The sequence below is a fragment of the Gouania willdenowi genome, chromosome 7 (genome assembly GCF_900634775.1).
Source record: "Gouania willdenowi chromosome 7, fGouWil2.1, whole genome shotgun sequence".
Lineage (NCBI taxonomy): Eukaryota > Metazoa > Chordata > Actinopteri > Blenniiformes > Gobiesocidae > Gouania > Gouania willdenowi.
Window position 1 is genome coordinate 31,823,212 of NC_041050.1, and position 24,537 is coordinate 31,847,748.

The window sequence follows — 24,537 nt, forward strand, 5'->3', positions numbered from 1 at the left end:
TGTGACAAGGATATTCCTCCATTATAGGAACAAATGGATTATTTCATAAACAAAGCTTTAAACTTTTGATGTGATTGGTCGGAGAAGTTTTCCTATTGTGGTTATGGAAATCCAGCTGATGATATGACCATCAATGTAGGTACACTAAGCAAAAGAGTGTGTAACAATATCTGTATCGTCGTATATTTAAAACGCCACATGAAACTCCACAAGGAAATATATTTGATTGTCTGCACTGTTTAAAGCTGGTGGAATAAATTCAGGCAGTTTTATGCTGGTGTGTAAAACTGCTTAGTTGCTTTTTTTACCCTGTGTTTTTAGAGAAAGATGTTCCAGCCATGAATAAAAGTACTGTGGGAAATATGGAAGTATTTCTTTCTCCAAGATCCTGGCTTGAAACTGTCCAAATACACATTTTATCCCAAAGTTTTCCCCTTTGAGAGGATGAGCTTTTAGCCTCTGGAGTCTTGGGGAATGTCCTGTAATGCCAACTCCTGCAAGGCATGTCAAAAGACAACAGAGAAAACAGGTTTGATCTATGTGACAGAGAAGGTTTTGGTGTATTTTTCTTTGGAGCTTCGGTCACTGCTGGTGTGACTCGTGCAATGACCATCTGGCATATGGGGCATTGTCCCGGTGGGCCGTCGACCCGAAGTGGGCAAATCCGGTCCGCTGCCTGTTTTTATTTATTTTTTTGGCGAGCAGTGGAGGTAGACATATTAACAGGTTAAGAAAAGAGTGAAAAATGACTAAAATGTGCCAAAAGAAGTCAAGTGGCAAAAAAATGGGCAAATAAAGAGAAACCAGGTGGTATGAAATGGCAAATGGTAGCTTAAATGAGCAAAAAAGTGGCAAACAATAATGAAAAAGGGCAAAAATGTGGGAAAAAATAGGCCAAATGTAGGGGGAAAGAAACAATTGTTTTTTATTGGGCAAAAGTTAGCTTATTTGAATGAAAAGAGGATAACAAAAATTAAAAAAGGACAAAAATTGGATAAAAGTGTCAAAAAGAACTTGCAAAATGGACAAAAAAAGATATTTATTGTCAAAAGGAGCTAAAATCTGTAAAAAAAAAAAAAGTGTCAGAACTTTTAGAAAAGGGAAAAAGGAAGGTTTAAGAGTTTCCTCCTTTTAAGATTTTCTGAGGGCAAAATAAATCAAATTAAGACATAAAGAGCTACATGTTGAGCATCCCTGACTTAATAACTGCTGATAATGTAATGGGCTGGTCTGGATAGAAGATTCCAGGGCTGAATTTTGGTCCCAGTCCACCCCTGTTTGTAATCCACTAGAGAGAAAGTAGCAGCAGTGCCTTCAATCACTTGCTAAATGAGTCCAAAGGCAAAGCTTTCCATGTGTAAGTGTGGTCACACCTGTGTGCCGCGTGTAGCCACAACAGCTCTGCTTGTTTATTGCACAAACACAGGAGCACTCGCACTGCTCCTGTGTTTACCTGTAAACAGAACAGGCATCGTGCGTGATGTCTGAATCTGTATACGCTCACTGCTAACCTGTCAATGCGCTCCTGCTGTGGAGGGTTTTTTTTTTTAAAAAAACATTGTACTTCCACAGAACACTATCGGGAACATTCTACTGCGTGGTCACAATGTTTTTCTTTCAGCGAGTGGAAGGGAAATCACGAGTCTCTATGTGTGAGATGATTTCAGTCAGAAGGTGATCATCACAAGACGAAGAACAGATAAGCTTGATAAGAGGGTTCCTGTACAACTGCTAAAAATACAAAGTTGTCCTGTTGATTGCTAATATCAAAGCAGCAGCTGGCATTGAATCTCTTCCAGTGAGAGACGGAATAGTCTGTATTTCTTACCGAGGATGATTTTCATTCTCTCTTTTACTCTTCACTCACCAAACAAACTGACTGCAGCAGTAACAGCAGCTCCCCAATCTTTTATCAACAAACGGGCAGCTCTGCATACATTTTTTTTAGCACCTAAATGCCATAGTAACCTTTCCTGATTTCAAACATTGAACCTTATCAAAGGAATTGTTGGGAGGACTTTAAAGCTTTATAAACACTAACATGAATGAACCAATGAACTATTGGGTTTCATGCAAAGAATGTCTGTAGGAATGCGGATAGTTGTTTGTGATGTTCAGGGAAGAGGGTGGCAGGCAAAAGAAATTAAAGCAAATAATGTGATTTCTATCAAATGTCAAAAACCACAATGATTGTGCAAGGTGAGGTTTCATGGACACTTTCGGTGAAGGATCAGATTCTCCTTGGTACGAGAACACTACCTGATACGTCCATAGGTTTATTTCCCTTGGTTTGGCTTAAATATTCAGATAGACATGTTTACATAATAATATGTCATGTTTAATTTGATTGTTTAACCTCCATCTCAGTTTGGCATATATCTAAAAACATGTAAACCTTCTGTGTCATGACTTTGTAAGTTAAATTATGCCATATGTAGGATGTGAAAAAATATATTAGATAATTAAAGCCAAAAAACTTAGATTTAGCGAATACAAAGCTACATTTGGTGGTGTACGAAGGGATTTTGGTGACTCAAGCTCAAAAACATGTTGTGAAATGAAGAGTGAATATGAATATGTTTATGAATAAACAGAGCATGTTTATTAGATCCTCTGATGGTATAACAGAGACAGTGCATAAGGCAGCTACAGCTCTGATAGAGTCTTGCCACAGTTCTCTGAAACATGTAGCTCATTGTTCAGCTGTTGCTGCTGCTGAATGAGATCTAAGGTTTGTTCAAGAATCTGCCCTGGGATGTGGTAGTCATCTGGCATGTTCTGCTGCACAGCTGACTCCTGAAGGCCTCCAGTCTCTGGCTCCTCAAGGCTGGCTCTGCGGTTAGAGTTGCATGGCTCCAGATTGCACCCAGTGCCCTGAAGGAACTGTAAGAAGTTTTCCTGTATCGAGGCCTCGTGGCTTGGCAGCTGCTCCCCTTCTCTGGGTCCGGCCCGCTTGAATAGGCAAGCCAGGTGTCGGCCTAGCTCCTGGCGGATCTGTCGGTTCAGGCAGCCGTAGAAGAAGGGGTTAGAGGTGAAGCAGAAATACCCAATCCATGTAACCACAATCTCCAGCTGGGCCTGTGAGGTGGGAGAAGTCGATACCACGGCCGAGTACAAATGGAAGGAGAAATAAGGCAGCCAGCAGCAGAAGAACTGACCTCCTACTGCTACCAGAACCGCTGCAGCCTTCCCCCCACTGAAGGTCCTTTGAGGGGTGCTGCACGCTCCTGTACCTCCAAGGCTCGCCGCCATCGTTGAGTGGCTGCTGACGGACTCGGACCGTTGTCGGGGTGTGTCCACCCAAGTGGGGGGCGGGCCATGCTGCATTGCTGCGACACGGGCCACCTTAAACATGTTACAGTAGACCACCAGGATGATGAGCATGGGGCACAAAAAATAGATGAATGTGAAGAAGACCATGAACATGAGACGTGTTGTCCTGCCTCCAGTCCATTGGAGGGAACAATGTCTCTGACCAATGATAGATCCAACAGCTGGGCCTGCACCCCCCTGCAGCATCCAACCCAGGAGAGGCAGCAACGACATAAACACCGCTTTAATCCAGATCCCTACAAGCACAATGACCACCACGCCCACCGTCATCTTCACCTCATGACGCATGGGGTGGATGATGTAGTAGTAGCGTTCCACGTTGATGGCACAGATGGTGAGGATGGCTGCGCTCACTAAACACACGCTCAAGCAGAGGTAGCTTCGACACAGCGCCTCGTCTGCTAATATTTGGTCCGACAGCATCCCCAGAGGCATCAGCACGAGCGCTGCCAGCAGGTCCACCACACACAGGTGGAACACAAAGGCAAACTTGTGCAGTTGAGGTGTTTTGATGATGACTACCATCACAGCCAGGTTCCCCACCACAGCCAGCACATCCATGATGAGCATAGCACAGAGCGCAAAGTACTGATTGACTTCCCTCCCACCTGAAATACCGGTTATGGGCGGGGCCAGGTGGGAGATGTTTGGCTGCAGGGGAACTGGTGAGAGGGAGACGTTCCAGGCGGGGCTCGGTGTGACCGGACGCTCCATGAGAGGATGGGACGGAGAGGAGAGAGTCCACTGAACTTCACGGGCCCATCACCCATCCTCCCCTGTCGTAGGGTGCCTGTAAGGAGCTCAGGCGGCGCTGTCAGTCACAGCAGCTGGCAATGTGCAGGCTTTGACCATCATAGCCCGGAGGTGTGCCAACGACGAGCCTTCACTCACGTTCTTGATGGGAAGCCTCCTCCCCCTCCAGTATGAAGCTGCTCATTGGTAATGATCTGAAACAAGAAAAACACGGTCCAGTTTAATGTGGTGCTGTTGGTTCAGGCAAAGGAATCAGAATCAGGAAAAACATTATTAATCCTTGAGAGGTAATTAGAAAGGCAAAGAGCGGCATATTAAAAAACAGCAATAATACACACACGCAGAAAACAAGAAGCAAGAATACACAAAAAGGTTGTAAGGTAAAATGAATGACAAGGTAAAAATTAACAATAATAATAATAATAATAATAATAATAATACTACATTTTATTTAAAAGTGCTTTTCAAGAGCCTCAAAGACACTTTACAAGTTAAAAACAACAACAGCAAATACAGTGATTAAACCAAAGAAATATAACAAATGAATGAATGTGCAAATTAGTGATAAGGTGCAACGATGGCAATGAGAGTTCCAAATGCTAAGTTAAAATTATTAAAGATAATAATAATTAATAAAATAAAATAAAAAACAAATAAAATAATGAACATTCATTCACTCAAAACAAACACTTTCCCCATCATCATCTCAAACTTTAAAGACTTTGCTTTTCAGAAAAGCTTTTAGTTAACTGGATTTAAATTTGTATTATTCTATTATGATTTTGCACCTGTATTCATTTCTCCACTGCTCTGTACAGCACTTTGTGATTTTATTTTGACAAGGAGACGCAGAGCAACAAGATGATCACATTTTCTTATAGATGCTACCTGCCAAGAGACTGACTGAGGGTTTTAAAGCAGGCTGCTATCACATTGAAAAAACATTGTAAGTAATTTATTTATAAAGTGCTTTTTGCAGATAAAATCACAAAGTGCTGTACAGAGTTGTGGCAAAAATACAAGTGCAACATCATAATAGAATAATAAAACATAGGTGCATAAACATCATAAGAGCAGCAACATTAAAGGATAATAACAATTTTAAATCCAGTAACTAAAAGCTTTTCTGAAAAGTGAAGTCTTTTTAAAAGTGTCCACACAGTTGAGCTCCTGGAGAGACTGGTGCAGGTTATTCCAGAGTCTGGGGGCCACAGCCTGGAACGCCAGGTCTCCTCGGGTTTTAAATTTCATTTTTGGGGTATTTAGGAGACCCTGACCTGAAGACTGAAGGCTTCGCCCTGATGTGTAGGGGCACAACACGACTTTTAACTGCTGCCAGTTAAAAGTCTGGCAGCAGCTTTCTGAATGATCTGGAGTCTGTTTAGGGTCGACTTATCAAAACAAGTAAAAACAGAATTACAATAGTCAATGCGTGATGATATAAATGCGTGTATGACCAGTTTGAGATCTGATTTTGATAATAGATGCCTCACTTTAGAAATAATTCTCAGGTGGTAAAAACAGTTTTTAGTCAATTGACGACAGTGACCCTCCAGAGACATTGACTGATCAAAAACAACCCCAAGGTTTCTGAGGCTGGTGTAAATATAATGTTTAATTATCACCTTGTTGAGATACAAAAAAACTACAGCCACCAAAATAAATCACAAAAATTACCACCCAGAAGTATTTCAAAGTTATTTTACTCTTATAAAGCATAAGCTTTTTAACTTTTATAACTCAAAATGCACGTGTAATGTTGAAATTAAATTGGAAAAAGGTCACCAAACTTTACTTTAGCTGTGTAGCTGGGGTCATTTACAACACATTTATTTAACATCATCAAAAGTGTGTTTTCAAGGATTTCTGTACCTGAGGGAAAGGCAAAAAGCCCAGATTGGCCCCTGAAGAAGCAAACTCAGCATTACAGAAGCCATTGAATGCAGTACAACCACGTTCATATTTATAGGAAAGACTATATGTAGAGATTTAAATTTTCAGAGCTTTTCTATCTTCCAACACAAACCGAAATGTCATATAAATACTTCCAGAGTTAATAGTTCATAGTTTTAGTGAAAATTCAGCATCAGGACTATTTCAGTTACAGACTAGTTTTTAGTCAACTACAGTAAATGACACTAAGATTTTAGCTGACTAAATGTGATATAGTTGACAAAAATATAAAACACAAGTTAATGCATTTTTTTAAAAAAAGAAAAAAAAAGATTAAATTACCATTGATCAACGTGATAGGGGATGATATAAATGTTTGTAAATACACACACTGATATGATGTGATCAATGCGTATGAGTTCTGTTTGGATTTTGTACCATGTGACAAATGTATTAATTTGTTTTTAATAGTCAACAAAAATACAGTATTATTATATTTTGATATAGTTTTTGTCAACAAGGTGGTCATAGTCTAGTTGTGATCACATAATTGTTATCGCTAAAAACTATGATTATGATTTTTATTTATTTATTGTCAATAAAATGAACACATGATTACTCCATGGTTCCAGTGTTCCTCTAGCAGGGTTTGCCAGTGTTTATTGTCACAACCCCACACATGGTTAGAGCACAGAGCCTGTGGTACATTTCCATACACTCAACTACTGCAGGTGCAACTTTTCCATTCCACAAGTGTGGGTGGCTTTGTCCCTGTGAGGCACCTCATCTTCTTTTACTGCCCATGTATGCACACACGTCAATCCCAATATACTGACACAGGCAGAAGCATGAGGCCTTCGTCTAACAGGTCAAAAGGTGACATTCACCTTCATTTCACATTTTAAATGATGGAGCAGCAGAGATAGAACTTTCTGATATTCTTGATCAGTTATGATTGTTTTAAAAAGACATCTATGTCAGCATTAAACCATTAACCAAGAAACAAAAGTTTTCAAAATATTTAGACACTTGAGCTCCTCTCACTGTATGTAATTGATCAAATAATTCAGTCCCTCCAGGGTTATGTTCATGTGGACTCCAAGTCAACATTAAAGCATGAAAAGCTGCACTGCATGCTGCTTCTCTTGTGTGTGACTGCCTGCTGACTGAAAACCATATGATCCTCCTTTCATATGCATGTGTGTGTGTGTGTGTGTGTGTGTGTGTGTGTGTGTGTGTGTGTGTGTGTGTGTGTGTGTGTGTGTGTGTGTGTGTGTGTGTGTGTCCACCACAGGAGGAAAACATCGAATACATTTGTCACATTTGACTAGGTTGGACACAGGAGCATTTTTATCCCCTCCATGTGCAGATAAAGATCTCTTCACCTTGGATCTGACTCAGATCCAAGGATGTAGGTCCACCTGTCCAACTTCCACCATAAATGCACACACACACACTATATATATATATATATATATATGTTAGTGGCTAGAGCTACAGATGTATGTGTGTAACATGATGACATACCTCGGTGTGGACAGGGATGCGTCCTCCGGTGCTGATCCACAGTGTGCGTGCGTGGGCAATGCCAGTCCAGCACTCCCTCTCTCGTCCACGCCACACGGACACACGGCGCGTCACAGAGAGTGGGAGAGAGCAGAGGGACGCTCCGGTGTCTCCTGCTCATCCTTTTCACCTCGTAATCACGCTGACCACCTCCTCCTCCTCCTCTTTTTCCTCCTCCTCCTCCTCAAGAGCGGAGCGCACCCCTCTGTGCGCCCTGCGCTCTCCACCTCAGGACCCCAGTACAGACTCCAGACGCATCATTGGATAAGAAGGGGGCTCCTTTCTCCTCCATGGACCCTTTCTCTGCATACATACTTTAAATGACCCCCTGTAAGATGTGCTCTACTCATAAATTGACTCGCCTTGAGCCAAACTGCTGATCCAGTGTGTGCAGACAGCGCTGTTCTCCACTGGGTCCTAGTGCCTCACCAACAACTGTATTGTACAGTAGTAAAAAAAACCAAAACAAAAACAAACTTTATTGTATTTTAACTCATTCACTGCCAGCCATTTTCAGAGCAGCCAACCCCATATTACCAGGCGTTTTAGATGATTTCCACTGATTTTTTAAGGCCCACAGAATATTTTGTATAATTTGTTTCTATAGCTTGTTTCGTTCATCCGTAATCAGCAGCTGAATAGAGGCAAGTTTCACACAAATCGCCAGAAAATTATATTTGCCTATTGTTTTTACATTTGTATTTGCTTAATTCCAAAGCCCTGTGTATTGGAAGTGTATAAAAAAGGAGATATGCATCATACTGACACTGAGTAACCTTGTGACCCAATTTGCCCCATTGACCCCCATTGTAACCACATATTTTTCATATAATCATGACATATTATAATGCTTTTTCTATAATACTTAATAGATCTAAGCCTTTACTTGCAAAATAAAGGGAAAATATGTTTTAGGTACCAATCACGTACATTTTTTGGAAATTTCAGTGAAGGCCTGGATTTATTATCTTACAAAATATACAAGGTGTAGAAGAGTAATTTTTTTTCTTTAAAACTGTCCTTGTGCCAAAAATAATAATGCATTAAATTCCATTCTGTGATCAATTAATGACTGTATTTCACTTTGGCCCTCATTTTTGAAAATACTGCATATTTAGTGTTTTTCCAGCTGAAAATACAGTATTTGAGGTTCTCATGATAAAAAGTCCAAACAAACATAAAAAAGGTTTGAAATGTATAATACATTTGGATAAGTCTGAAGTAGTTGAAAAAATCTGATGCGTTGGAAGTAAAAATAAATAAATAAAAACAGCTTATTTTTATTGCACTTTTATGTGACGGACCGTTTGTGTACACAAAGTGTAGAAGTGTATGTAATTTTAAAGGAATGCACAAGGGTTAGAAAGCAAATAAACACCACTAATATCCTCACAATAAACTGCTCAGGTGCTCAGGACTCCCTGCTCTGAACTTCCGCCAATGCTCAGTCCTACAAAAGCCTTCTCACGAGGTTGGATTATTGATTTGAGAGAAGGAAAGAGAGCCAGTGGTTATTGTTAATGAGCTCAGATTAACATTTATACACAAGCCTAGCACACAGAGTACTCACATATCACTTTACTAGAGTGTCAGCAGTGTGTGGGCTTCTTTTCATCTGACATATTTGAATTGTGTGAAAAACTTAAAGTTTCTCACTGAAAAATCAAACTAACCGTAAGAGCCGACCAGGAAAAAAAACAAACAGTTGCAGTCTGACTGGAAACTGGTGGGAGACGTACAACCGACCAGCAACGCTCATTGTTCAAGCACACTTTAATTAGTGAGAAAAGGCAATAAGAAGACATGGGCACACCTGAGTGGAAACAGCAGGAAAATGGACCATTCACTTTCTTTGCACTCACAAGATTGGGTGTGTAGTATTACCCAACACACAAACAGCAGTAGTTGTAGTTGTAGCACAAACCTTGTTTGCTATTTATTCTGTACATTCTGTTTTTTTTCCCCCCTATATTCTCTATATTCTTTATTTTTGTATTTATATATTGTTTTAACCCTATTTGATTTTTTTCTGTAATGCTGCTGGAAATGTAATTTCCCTGATGGAGCCTTCACAAGGGATTAATAAAGTCCATCTAATATAATTTAATCTAAACAGTAAAAAAAAACAAAAAAAAAAACATATCAACTGACAAAACATAAATGACACAACAAGCCCAACTAAAGCAAATAAATGTCTATAAAATAACCCCCCTGGGCCTCAAACTCACAACATACTCAGGATGTAAGAACAAAACTATTTGGCGATAAATCACGATTTCACACAATTATGGTATTGATCCAATTTTTTTTATTAAGAATTAAAGTACTTAACAGAATCAGAATCTGTTGTCAAAGCAAAAGTGGAAAAATGTAATTTGACAAACATACCACTTGTTTTTGTTATTGGTACTTGAATTACAGTTAGTTACCATTTACCATTCACTTGGTCTGGCAAGTTTAAAAAATAAAATAAATTGTATTTTATATCATTTTGTATTTGTAAAGGTGAAATTTATAATTATCGATATCGCAATTTATTGTGATTTTATATCGTAATTGTTTAGTATTGGGATGTATCGTATTGTGACATGCAAATCGTGAATTGTATCGTCAGATTCATGGCAATGCAAACCCCTACAACATACCACACGAAAGAAAAGAAAACAAACTGACGTGACTTATAGACAACAGAAAACTCACAAAGTTCACTCACATACTTAGACTGTGACACAACAATCCTGTGCAAGATCTAAACTTCATAAACAGCATGCACAAAACATACAATAATGTAACTCTCAAAGAGCATTCTTTTGAATTACACAGAACTGTATGACCGCCGGCTTGATGTTATCATTCGTTAGCCAAAGATCTGTGTAGGTCTTTGTCTCTTGGTGCACAAAGTAGTCACCTGTTCTTTAAAGTTATCCATCCAGGACCTCTCATCTGGTTTCTTACAATATTACCTAAATAGTTTTCAAAAAGACGCATGCTATGTCCTGTGAGAAAATCCCAATTCTGTTTATATTTGTAATGTTCCCAGATTGCTCCTCTGCTTTCTCTGGTAGAATCCATTTCCCAAACTCATGAAAACGAGTGTAGAAAGCAAGAGACAAATACTAGACTATAGAGCAACACTGATCATCATTCCATAAGCTGTCTCAATGGCATCTCTGTCTCTAATTTCGCTAAGCTAGTGTTTTTTTTCTACAATTTATCAGAACTGCACTGGTTGGATCTTAATAACTCGTCTGTAAATCTTCTATGAGCTTATTGTTAAAGTTGCATCTTTCAGCAAACTTGCAATAAACCTTTGGACCAGACGTGGTCTGAGGTCTGTCACTCACTGTGTAAACATTAAACACCATAAATATTTGTATGAAATCTACATTCATACAAATACACATACTACATTCAATATTGGAAAATGGTGCAACATTTTATATTAGATATTTCTTTAGTTTTTTGAAAGCTCATTAGTCAGAGAAAGGCTTAGTGCACATTTTATCAAACAATAAGAACACAAAAGTAAACTAGGATATTTGCATTTCCTGAAGAAAATGCAAGTGAGGATGCAAGTGCTGACCCGCGTCGCACTGCATTGGCTTAGCATTAGCATTAACATTGGCTAGCATTAACATCATCATCGGCTAGCATTATCATTAGCCTAGCATTAGAATTGACCCAGCATTAGCATGAGTCTGGCATTAGCATTAATCTAACATTAGCACAAACCTAGCATTAGCATTCACCTAGCATTAGCATTCTCCTAGCTTTAGCATTAACCTGGCATTAACATTAGCCTAGCATTGGCATTATCCTAGCATTAGCATTAACCTAGGAATGGCATTAACATTAATCTAGCATTAACCTAGCAATAGTTTAACATTAGCAATAAAATTGAATGATTTGTAATTTTTTCGCAAAGATTTTAAGGTAAAAACTTGAGGAGCTTGAGGTGTCCACTGGGATCAGAGCTGAAAAGTCAATTCAGTTTCACAAAAAAAAAAAAAAAAAAAATATGAATGACTTAAAACGTTTAAAAGTTACAAATTACAGAAGTACAATCATAAATCTTGGGAAGCTTCTGAATGATTTGATAGCTTAATAGGTGGTTTACAACTGACGCTACATATCCCATATCCTCTCCAATTTGCTTGGATCCGCCATTTATTATGTAGCTGCATAACAACACATCTTCAATGGCAGATTCATGTGATTTTTCCCAAATTTATCAAGGATTAAATATTCCAGATAAAGCTAGGTATCACGGTAAGATAGAGGAGTGCGGTGGGGTTGACCTCTACAGCAATTTGTTAAAGTTGCTGTAAACTTGGTTCTCACTACAAGTTTTGTAACGGAGACAGATGGAGTTGGGTGAGGAATATTGTAGTTAAAGAGACTCACGAACAAAGGAAAATTACATTGGCCAGGGTAAGTAAACGTGACCATAGCCAGACACAGAGTATGATAATCATAAAGACATTGTGCCTGTACAGAAACTCGTGATGACATTTTCATTGTTCACAAATTTTTAATGATTATTTCATAAATTTGTGTTTTTAATTTGAGGTCACTCATTCTCAGAGGTCTAATAGACCCCACTTAAGCCATGGGTGTTGCTCAAAGAAGTTAATCCTTCAATTTCTGTTTAACAGTCGGAAAACTAAAAAAAAAAAAAAAAAACGTTGTTGCGAGCAGAATTGTTAGAACACCCAACAACTGCGCACATAATTCCCATTTTGCGCTTTTCTCAACGGTTGACACCGTGCTGTAAATAAAAGTTGTCATAAAAGATGGCGTAAACTAGCGAATCAGAGAGGATCATGGGAAATTTGTGATGTCGGCGCATACAATCTGCTGTCGAGTTAATGACCGACATAAGAAGAAAAAAAACTGATACCAATAGTGAGGAGGATGCCTTCATCCTCTCTAATTAAAATCTGGTTAATGATGCCAAATTAAAAGGTTTTGTTCCTAAAAAAGATTAAAACAAATAAGTCTCATGGCAAAGCTGAAAGACAAAATTCTGTTATCACCTGTCAATGACAATGAAAATTGAGATTTTACTGTATTTTTGATTGACTTTGATTCCTGCTTTATATCGTTATCTTTTTTTTTTGCTTTTTACTCGTTTTTATATGCTTTGAAATGAAAAAAATCTGGATTATTTATTCCAGACATTAATCATTTATTCTATGTTTCTATGGCACTTCTGACTCATAAACTCCAAAAGTGGAATGATTTTAGGCTTTCAATGCGCTGTCAACGAGTTTTTATGGATCAGCATCAGCTGCTCACATCATCCCACTTTGATGGAAAAGTCATTCACAAAAAAAGAATAAAACGAAGAATTTCCGCAAAGCCTGATCAGCTCTCGATTTATTGCTTTAGTTCACACTGTTAATACATGTGTTGCTCATTTTATATGCCTCCTCATTTCCCTGTGATAGTGAATCATTACAGACATACTGTATATATATATATAGAGACAGAAATCTGCAGTGTTGGTTTGGTGCATAATTGAAACATGAACAGTTTAATGATGCTGGGCGCCTCTGAGAGTCTGTGGTTGCTCATATGACATGATGCTATCATGACAGTCAGAAGCACAGCTCACACAGACAAATGATGCTCCAGGAACTTGTTGTGCAACCATCCCAGATGTAAAGATGGTGACCCCTCTGTGTGTGTGTGTGTGTATAATAATGACAGAAATAGCAAATACTGGCTCATGCCAGCAGTACCAATCACAAGGGAGGAAAAGTACAATGGTTCCCATGGCAACCCCCGACTTCAGTTCACCCTCGCCTGCCTGAACCCCCTCCCACCCATCCCCTCACCCCACCCCGTCTCCATCATCACCCCACCCCACTCCCATCATCCACCTGAAGAAAAAGATATTACCACTGACACAATGCATGCATGACAGCATTATACTGTCTATGCAGTCCTTCTCAAAGTGCTTTTAGAACCATATAGTCTATGTTCTTATTGATTTTTTAATTTATTTTTTCGTCTGACACTGGTTTTTCCCTCTGAAGCTCATGCAGTACACGTGATAAGTTGATTCATCCTCAGTTTATAGATACAAGACCAACTCAGGTCTCAAAGATCACCACTAGAGGACGCTCTCAGCTTTGAGAATGAATAGAAACTCAGTTTATTCTGTGATTTTCCAGAACAAATTTGGCACACACACACAATCTTTAATCTTGACGTCAAACCCCCATAAATAACTTGGAGCTGAAGTATTTCAAACAACCTCCTATTTATCTCATTAGTGAGAAGCACTGCACTGACATTAATACATATTTATTTAACATTCTAATTTGGATTAGAAATGTATCTTTAAAGGGATAAAAAAAAAAAAAAAAAAAACATCACATCGATGCACTTTGGATAATAGAGGAAACTTTCTTACTAATTTTGATAAAAATGTCTTTGTATTTACAACATGAAGCTTCCAAATAATCATAATATCACTCGACATGTGTGGGCCTTGCCATTTTGGAGATTTCAGCCAATCAGTGTTTGCAAATCATGTTGTTGTCACATCACTCTTCTGGTCCAAAGTTATATCTACAATGAAAAAGCATTTCAATCCAATATTTCAGGGATTAATTACATATAATCCAAATTATTAAGTAATCCTCTAGCACTCTCACAAGTAAAGTTTACAAATAATAGTGTTTCAGTGGAGCTGTCTGTTATTTGTGTTGAGGATCCCTTTAATAGTATGTAAAAAAAAAAAAAACAAAACCATCAAGCGCTTATTGTTGCAGCACCTGGAATTCTGACAGTGAAAAAATATCTCCTGATAGTCTCAGGTGAGAAGATTATCTGGATTTTTGTTCTGAACTAAATCTTCATTGGCAAATTTACATTTATAGTGGAAAACCTTTCTTGCTGCACCCATTAAAGCGTCAAGCAGCAGTTTGGTAAATCACTGAGGGTATATAATTATGTGTATATTGGCCTTAGTGCATGTGGTAACACTTAACAGGAAGTTTTATACATAAAGCTGACATTACACTGTCATTACTTGTCATTAGCATGAATAAGGTGTAATTAAGCTGTTCTTCACTAAATTATGACACCATTGGAGCTATGTTGGCATTTTTTGGGTTAGGTGGAGGGCTTTAGTGGTTAGGGATTAGGGTAAATGGACTTGGTAAATGGACTTGATTTTATATAGCGCTTTATCACCACACTGAAGCAGTCTCAAAGGGCTTTACATATCAGCTCATTCACCCAATCACTCTCACATTCACACACCAGTGGGACAGGACTGCCATGCAAGGCGCTAGTCGACCACTGGGAGCAAATTAGGGTTCAGTGTCTTGCCCAAGGACACTTCGACACACAGTCAGGTACTGGGATCAAACCCCCAACCTCTCGATCAGAAGACGACCCTCTACCACCTGAGCCACGGTCGCCCAGGGTAACAAACGACACTCAATGACAGCCTTCTTGACACCTTGTTCATGCTAATGACAGGTGTCGTGTCATATTCACGACAGCGTAATGTCAGCATAATGTATAGTGACCTGTTCAGGGTGTGAATCACCTCCTGTGAGTTGAGGCAGAAACTCGGATCCCGTGACCCTGAAGAGGCAACGTGTGTTATCAACCCAAAGCCATGCTTTTCTTTGCCTCGCTGTGAGAACATAATGATTCTCATACAACTTACGCCTCATTATTATTCAGCTCTGAGTAATCTGAATCGGAATGATGCATTTGCCAATTACTGATTGTTACAAAACGTTGTCCTTTCAGGGAATGCATCATCAATACAGAAAGTAGACACCAGTTTACAAGTACATGTCATCTTTGTGTGCAGATTGTGGACTGTGTTGAAAAATGTTCACAGTTTGTTATGAGAGCAATGAATGCTCAGGGCTTCTTAGTTTAATCACACAAGGTTGTTTTTTTTCTGCTTTACAATCACAGTACAGGAAAACCTTGACGTGTGCGTAAGACTTAAAGGAGAGAACCAAGAACTCAGATAATCAAGTCATGATAGAAGCCTTTTTTCTATTGATTCTTCAATGAAAATGTTTAGTGGTTTAAACCAATATTAAAGTTATCATACGTTACATTATAAAAAATGCTATAGTGAAAACAGCTAAAACAATGCATCTCTTCTTGGAACCTAACCCTAGAGTTGGGAGTAAAGAGTTAGAGTTTATACTAACCTCATGAATCCTCATACCAGTTGTTTTCTGTGAAGCTGCTGATAAACATTTGAAAGCTCTCAGAATTTTTATTTCTATTTTTTTAATCATAGTTTCTCTAGAGTTTGACAAGCCGATGACAAAAGGCAATTGTGAAATAAGGCACACCTGAGTGGAAACCAGAGGAAAAAAGGGGACTTCTCTGTCTCTCACACAGGAAAGTGGAGAAGCAGATAGGAATACATTACTAGGAGACGAAGACAAAATTAAAAACGAATAGAATCACCAAAGAAACATGACTATCAAGCAAAAGAACAAATGAAAAGTTATCTCACAACAAGTCATAGATGGATATTTCCTACATTTTAACAAAACTTTTACTTTTATTTTGTTTATTTAAATATTAATCAATTTTGGAATAGTTTATCACCCTGCCTTGATTTGAGTTTAGTTTTAATCAGATTAAACAAATATTATTGATTAAAAGGCCTGACAAATCCACTACGCTGGCAATCTGATTACAGCTCCAGGCATTTATAGACACCCCCGCCTCCGTCCCCCACCCCCGGCCTGCAAAGCTGTCGTTTATTTCTTTTTAAATCGATCTGAGCAGTCACTCCTCTAATATATATATATATATATATATATATATATATATATATATATATATATATATATATATATATATATATATATATATATATATATATATATATATATATATATATATAAACGATGGCCATGTCATCACTTTTTACACATACTATTAGGAAAACTCTCCATAGACCAGACACCTCATCTCTAGTAATGCACTTCCTTCAGGATAATCGTTACTCTATATGTGCTGACATCAGGAAGCTTGACTTACACCAGCTTCAGTTTGAATGTCAATAATGTCACTGCTACAGCAATTAGCACTGAAAGGATTTTCCTCCTAATGAGTATTTGCTGTAAATGATCCCCATCCCGTCCCGTTCAATCTCCACTCAGCTCATCACTCACTTCTCTGGGTTTGATCATACTGATGACGTAGGTGTGGCTTTAATCTGTACGCTTTCTTTTTAACTTATCTCATAGAGGATAGTTTCTATTTTACAAAATAAATGAGCTCTTAATTTGAAAAACAATCTATTATAAAGCAATAAACATTCAACGTTAAAATAACTGCATGAAACATTAGCATCCCTATAGCTCATTTGTCACCTGTGCTGTTTTTTTAATCTTAGGTTTAGCAGCACATAACCTGCAAGGGGGAGTGGGAAAAAAAAATCTGTATAAATAATAAATAAATAACTTAATGTTCTCCTTTTGACATTTTCCCTTGAGGGGTTGCCACAGTAAATGCATCTTCCTCCAATCACCCGTGTCTGACAGCCTGCATGTCCTCCACTCTGCAAATCATCATCATCATCATCCTCCCAGCCCTTCCTTTTCTATCTGCCCCTACTTAATCATCTCTGGTACATAAACTAACTGTCTCAACCTTGTCTCAAGTTCCAGCAATAAGTTCAAAACTGTCTTCTGTTCAAAACTGTTTTTAAAACAAGACAATGTATAAATATATTGCAATCAACAACTTGACTTTACTGTCTAATGCTGTGAGGATAACGATGGATGGACGTGGAAGATGGAACGACAAACAGACACAGACTGAAAAAGACTAAACTATAACCTACCAGAACAACCTGGAATAGAATAGAAAAGACCTTTATTGATCTCCCGGAGGGGAAATTCATACATTGCAGCAACAGTAGAATAGCACACAGTAAGAACAAAATAAATGCCAACGTACGATAAGAGTGCAAATATACAACAGTAGAATAGAATAGAATAAAGTAAATTAAAATTAACATTAAAAAGAAACGAAACAACGGCATAAAACCACAACAATCAGGTGAATCCAATTGATAATGCTCAACAATTTCTGGATCAATGATTCCAATCATGGTACCATGATTATTCACACTTTAAAGGCTTGTTTTCAATCTCTGTTCCCATTAATAACCATACAGTAGGTCCAAATGTATGGACACCCCCAGTTTTTTGAAAAATTGCAAAGAAATGTGCAATACAGAGTCGACCCGGATGAAACTATGTGGGGTTATTGAGGAACCAACACGATATAACAGAGTCAAATGTAAGGCTGCACAAAATATAAATTGAGCATCGTCATCGCAAACTGTGTGTGCAATAGTCACATTGTGGGATCCTGCAATGTTTCTGCACACATTTGTCCAGTGAAAGCAGTTGTCGCGAGGCAGAACTGTGAACCAAAAGTTAGAAAAGCTGTGAACATTGTGTGAAGAGTGATGCACTCAGACACTCACAGATACATAGAACAGTGCAGGTTAAGTGTCCCAAAAGATGGCAGCAGTGCAACATAACATAAAATTCCATTTGAGTCATATGGCGAAAATTGCTTTATTTTTTCATATCACAATATATATATTGCAGGGTTAAAAAAAAAATTGCAACGTTAGCTATTCCCAATATCGTGCAGCCCTAGTCAAATTCCATAAAAATCAGTTTATTACAAGTTTCACCAATGATGAAAGATTTCTCAATTTTTGAAACTGATCTAGAATCAATATGTTGATCAGGATTTCCTCCGAAATGTAATGTAATCTTCCAATGGCATAAGGTCTAACTTTCAAACTGACAAATAAATGCCAATAAATATTACTTCCTTGACAATCCAAAAACACAACCCTGAACCTATTATATATGGGGAACCGTGGCTCAGGTGGTAGAGGGTCGTCTTCTGATCGAGAGGTTGGGGGTTCGATCCCAGTACCTGACTATGTGTCAAGACACTGAACCCTAAGTTGCTCCCAGTGGTCGACTAGCGCCTTGCATGGCAGTCCTGTCCCACTGGTGTGTGAATGTAAGAGTGATTGGGTGAATGAGCTGATATGTAAAGCGCTTTGGGACTGCTTCAGTGTGGTGATAAAGCGCTATATAGAAGAAAAAAAATAAAAATAAAGAACTAACGATGAGACCAAATCACAAACCTTAAACACTAAGAGAAAAAACAACGAATAATCCAAAAACAAAGAGCTACAGAACCAAAGCATGAGATCAAGACTAAAAAAAACAATGACAAAAAAGAGCCCTGACCTTTAAGCTATGAACAGTACATTGTTTAAAAAGCTTTTCAAGTTGAAAAAAAAGTTTGAAGGAAACAATCAGTGCAGTGAGTGACTGAAGAGTCATTGTGCACTGACTCACTCTTTTTCTGCTGATGGAGCTGAAGAAGTATTACTCACTCTAAGTCAACATTAGGTGACAGAAATAGTCAGTGTATGCATATTTATGAGAACATTACTAATAGCAGAGGTCTACAAACAAGAAACTACATCCTGTCATGCTTTACTAGTTTGAATCATTTTCTCTCTGCTGTTTGAGTTGGTCATCGTGGTCATCGTTGAGAGTGAATATGAGACATTGCCCTGCAGCATATCAGATTGCAGCATATAGCAGAGTTTGCCAGATATCCAGGACTTCCTCACTCCTCTCAGGAGTTGCAGAGATATCTGCAGGCTGGAGGAGACTGAGTGGTGGGGGCAGGATGATGCTGTGAAATCCAGACAGATGCTGCATGTTTAATAATGCATGCTAGCTGCCAGCATCCAGAGGGTGACAAACTGAAAATCAGCATTCAGGATGCTTGGACACTTTGACACAATGTGAGTGAAGCACAATTCAGTGTCTACAACACACAGCTGCTGACAGGGATTTGTGATGACATTTGTGATAATCTAACAGACGGAAAACAATGGGTCCAGGTTCTGGTGAACACAAGAAAAGTAAGGCAAGACCACTTTGGCAAATAGGAATAAGAAATGTGTTTTGACCAACTTAAAACCTGCAACGCATCCTAACTGCGAGCGTGTCTTGACCCCTGCTGGATCCCGTAACAAACCCAAGTTCAGAACCACTGTTCTAAGTCCAGATCTCCAACTCACATAATATAGCGAGGCAACAAATAATCAGTTAAACTGAAATAAAAAGAAAAAAGAGCACTCAGACATTCTCAGATATTCTGGATCCGTGATCCTGATCATTTACACTTTAAAGGCTGGTTACACTTTACTTTAAGTTTTATAAATAAGGCTGACATTAGGTAGCATTAATAAGGTGTCATGAAGGCTGTCACTAAGTATTGTTTGCCCAATTATGACACCTTTGGAGGTATGTTGGCCTTTTTTGGGTTAGGTGGAGGGATCTAGTGGATTTAGGTAGGGTTTGGGTTAAGGGTATGGGTTAATGATATCTTATTCATGCTAATGACATGGTGTCGTGTCATAATAATAAACAGCGTAATGTCAGCCTTTATGTATAAAACTTCAAGTAAAGTGTTACCCAACTTAGTAGTAGGTCCAAATATATAGGCACTCTAATTTTTTCATAAAATTGCTATGAAATGCGCAATACGGATCTGATCCGGATTAATGTCGGAAGAGTAATCGATCATTATAAACCGGGATATGAATTTTTCACATTTTGCAAATGATGAGATACCGATTTTTCCATTTTTCAAACTGATCCAGAATCATATTTATCCGGATCCCCTCCACAATTTATTTATTTATTTATTTTTTTTCTACTTGTCTGCACATGCTGTCAAAGGTCAACACCACAGGAAGTGCAATCATTATGAGACAGCAATGCACATTTTGTTATTGCAATAAAATACATTGATTTATTTTATTGCTTAATTGTGACCATCACCAGCCCTCCCTAAGGAAGGGTAAGAAAACTTTTATTAGAGGGAGGATATAAAAAGGGAGAGCAGTGTTACACCTAAGTGGAGGGGGAGGGGAAAGGGGAGGAGAAAGGGAGCAGGGAGAAGAGACTCAAGGCAGGAAATAGAAAAGGTGGGGAAGAATAGACTGTTTTGCAGTGAGGGTGAGATGTGAGGTTGTAGAATATATTGTGCCTATTATGTTGTGTAATCCAGCCAACCCCTCCACAATTTAATGAAATCATCTGTGGCGTAAGGTCTGTCTTTCCTAATAGATTTGTCAAAATCCGTTAGACTTTTAACGTATACCTGCTAAAAGGTAAATAAACAAACGCAGGTGAAAATATTACTTCTTACTGCGCTAAGAATGATTTGATTCTCAAAGGATTTCCTCTGTCTATCACCTGCAGTTTAAATATTCTCTGATGCTGAGGACAACACCTAGAAGGAACATTTTATGAGGTTTTATTATCTATGAAATAATCCAAAACTTATAATTCATCCACTAAACTTGGAGTTTTGACAATTCTGAAGAGAGGAATCCATCTTTTTTAATCTATTCATATACATAAAACAACTATGACTTTCTTGTTGTTTTGGTTAATGTGGGACATTATTTTGAATCCAATATTTAGTACTTTTGTTAAATGAAATACAATCCAAATCCCAGTCTTTCTGTGAGGAACATGCATGAAAAAGTTAAAAGCCATTTTGTACTTATGTGTCATTTAGATCCTTTTAGGACACAGTGGTACGTGTGGCTTTTTACATGAAAACTCAATAAAGGGGATTAGTGCTCCCTTTTTAACCCAGATTACGCAAGAATAATTCAGCATTTAGAAGCAGGAAAGTAAACAATGTGCCTGTTCAGTAGAGCGCAAAAAAAGGGGAAATGACTGATTACACTAAAGCCCTAATGATGCAAAGTGCAGACAAGGTTTTTTTTGTTTCTGTGTAAGTTAGGGGTCCATTCTCCCATCTGGACTTAAGCGTTTTTTTATGAGCCTGCAGTTTCTATTGCTACTCTTCTACGCGTATAAAGGCAGGCTGACGGAAAGGAGGCGGTGATGTCATTTTTTTGGAGCTGTCTGGAAATCACGTAACACTGAGTTTTCCCAACGCTTGTAAATGTCATTGAAATCCGTGAAAATGATAAAGTTCACTTTTAATTTGAAACACCTTTGCTGACAAACAATATAACAGGTTGATTTGATCAGATCATTCATCAAATTATTTCAGTGTGACTGAGTCACAGTTAAAATCTTTCTCCTTGATCAGCGATTCATCAGCATCGTCGTCTTAATCATCATCATTGCTGTAAAGCGTGACTGAGTAAGATGCACTGGAGATATGAGGAAATAATGCGGCCGCAGAGCGTCCTGCTTTGATACAGAGGGATGTTTGCAGTGAAACAGAACTATTGGCTTCCATAATACACAGTTTTAAATATAGATAGTTTAAAGCGACCTGAGCCTCATTAAAATGTATGGGAACACTGTCTGGTTCATCCTCATCTGCATATTACAGCTTGTTTCACTCTGTAGTGAATCAAACTGTGACTTTACATTGGACATAGTAAAAATAGTTGAATCACTGTGACCAACGTGGACAGAAGTCTGCGTCTGTCAGAGTTTTAATTAATCGTGCAGCAGCAGCTGAGTGATCACAGCTGCTGCTGCTGCGCAACGCATGAGTCCGTGTGGCTTCAAATGTAACCAAGTCCACATTTCTAGTGTAATATAATGTTTCACCTTATCGGGGCGCTGCACTTATTCCAGGGTTAGAAGCGCGTAAGAGGAAAAGGACTTACGCACACCAGAGAATGCGCATAAAGCCAGATTTGAATTGGAACACCCACAATTCAGGGCTGCTCCACCCACAGTGCGTAACTGGGATGAAGGCACGCAGCGACTGACTTAAGTACAGGGGGAGAATAGCAAAAACAGCGCAGCTTTTTGGACTTACACACATGGGAGAATAGAGCCCTTCATGAATCAAAATTAAATGAATGGAGGGGAAATGAAAAGTGAAAAGTAGAAACTGTGGGAGAAGAGTGAACAGAATGTATGTCAGTAATGCTGGAATGGTTCTTACACACAGCGTGTTGCTGGGGTTTCCCAGTGAAGGCTTTTAGATCAGGTGTTATAAGTGCCAGAGATGTGATGGGAAGTTGAATTCCCTTGAGTGTAGTGAAGAGTACACGAGGAGTGCAGAGGAGATGTGCAGCTCAAATGGTGTAACTGTGATAGTCTGTGAGGTGAAGAAGAGAGCGGTGGAAGTACAGACGGTTAAAATGTTTAATGAGATCAGCGATGCAGACAAAGCTAAATACAGGGGCAAAGACAAGAGGGAAAATTAACAGTGCAGGGACAAGAATCAGTCAAACAAACTGATTTTGTTTTATAGCATATATAAACTGTACTGACCAGTTCAAACAAAAAAGATTAAAATAATGGTGAAAGGGAGAGAAATATTACTCAATATGAAAGAGCAGCCCCAAGACGCCCTGGAAATCCCAGGCCCAGAGGCAAAAACACCTTTAATTTGACACTGAAACAAAGTTTTTACTACATCACTAAGGTATAACAGATTCAAATGTAAGTAATATTGTACACATTTGGATCCTACCCAATAAAACGTAGAATGTTGAACATTTCTAAGGATCCAAATGTGTACAATGAGTGCGGTCCTACTTTAGCAAATAAGTCTTGTGAGGTATTTTTCAATCAAAGAATATTGTTTGCAAGAGATTCAGAAGAAGCATAGATTTCATTTAATGCTATGTTTTTTTATAATATTACAGATAACACAATCCAACAATGTTCAAGATGTGGGACGCTAACAAAATCACAAGTGTTAATCCATGTCATACATTACTTAAATTTGAATGTATTATAACTTTGTGTGAGTATCAAATTAAAGGTGTTTAAACAGGTTCTGGTAGTAAAATCAGATCAAACCTAAGATAGACTTCACAGAAAATTACAAATTCATTACTATATTTGGCAACTTCGAATGTGTACAATAGGGCAATACATTGCATGTTAATGAATATTAACATGTAATAAAAAATTCTTGGTTTAGTTTCTCACTCTGGGCAATCTAATCATTGAACTCATTTTGAACCACCTTACAATAAGAATATCAAACTCTTTTGGAGCAGCTGTGTTGCATTTGAGTCCTGCCACGCCCTTGTGACAGTTGGCTGACACTGGATGAAGGGTTAATGATTTAATGACTCAGCAATAAACCCAGTTTCCAGGAGGTCTGTACAGAGAGCAGAAGGCCGTGATTAATGGATGCAACAGGAAATGAAGTGGAGCTTTTTAAGTCCATTACAGCTCAACAGAAGGCTGTTTCCACAGCAGAAGATTATCACTGTGACACAAACTGAAAATCTGTAATTAACAGTAATGCTCTAGTGATACCAATAGTGAGAGGTTTTCACCCAATCGTGCCTGTAGGGTTTTCTATCTGAAAACCTTTAAATCAACAAGTCATTCACTGGATCTTGATTTAATTTTATCATAAAAAAAAACAAAAAAAAACGAAGAAGCTGTGAAATAAACACATCAGAAATCTTTTCTACTGGCCTTCTCGGCTTCTGTGTGACTCTTGCCCAGCATCGGTTGGTCACAGCAGGAGGCTCTAAAATCAACTGTTTGCCATTTGACCCACACCAAATGGTCCACAGAGAAATTTAACATCCGACAAGTGAAATCTGTGCGAAGACTCACAGAATACCCACCACAGATTTAAATCTGCTTCTGCTGTTGCTCATTTTTTCCTTTTAGCTTGTCCATTAGTCATTTTCTAACTACTTGCACTACAAAATGAAGGTTTTTCCCATTTAAATCTACATTATCAAATACATTGGAACTCTTCTTTTGGTGGACATGAGTCAGTACGTCCCGATTTAAAAAGAGTCTGTGTTTCTTGTAAAAGCAGAGGAGAATAAGCTACATCCTAAAATGCTTTGATCTGCAGCTTGTAATCATACAGTGTGGTTTTCAGGGACTCAAAACAGTAGTATACAGCTTAAAAAAAAAAAAATTAAATTACATTTAAAAAACT

General features: G+C 38.4%; 1 protein-coding gene across 1 annotated transcript; it reads right to left on the reverse strand.

Annotated features, from left to right (window-relative positions):
- On the reverse strand, positions 1–7,711 carry gpr61 (G protein-coupled receptor 61). Its single transcript, XM_028452338.1, has 2 exons — positions 7,507–7,711; positions 1–4,280 (listed from the first exon to the last, which is right to left on the reverse strand). The coding sequence occupies exon 2, from the start codon at positions 4,045–4,047 to the stop codon at positions 2,647–2,649; it is 1,401 nt and encodes a 466-aa protein (XP_028308139.1). The 5' UTR covers positions 4,048–4,280; positions 7,507–7,711; the 3' UTR covers positions 1–2,646.
- Between the last annotated feature and the right edge of the window lie 16,826 nt (positions 7,712–24,537).

Excerpts from the sequence above, each read along its gene's own strand:
- gpr61 (XM_028452338.1), bottom strand. The coding sequence starts at position 4,047 with ATGGAGCGTCCGGTCACACCGAGCCCCGCCTGGAACGTCTCCCTCTCA.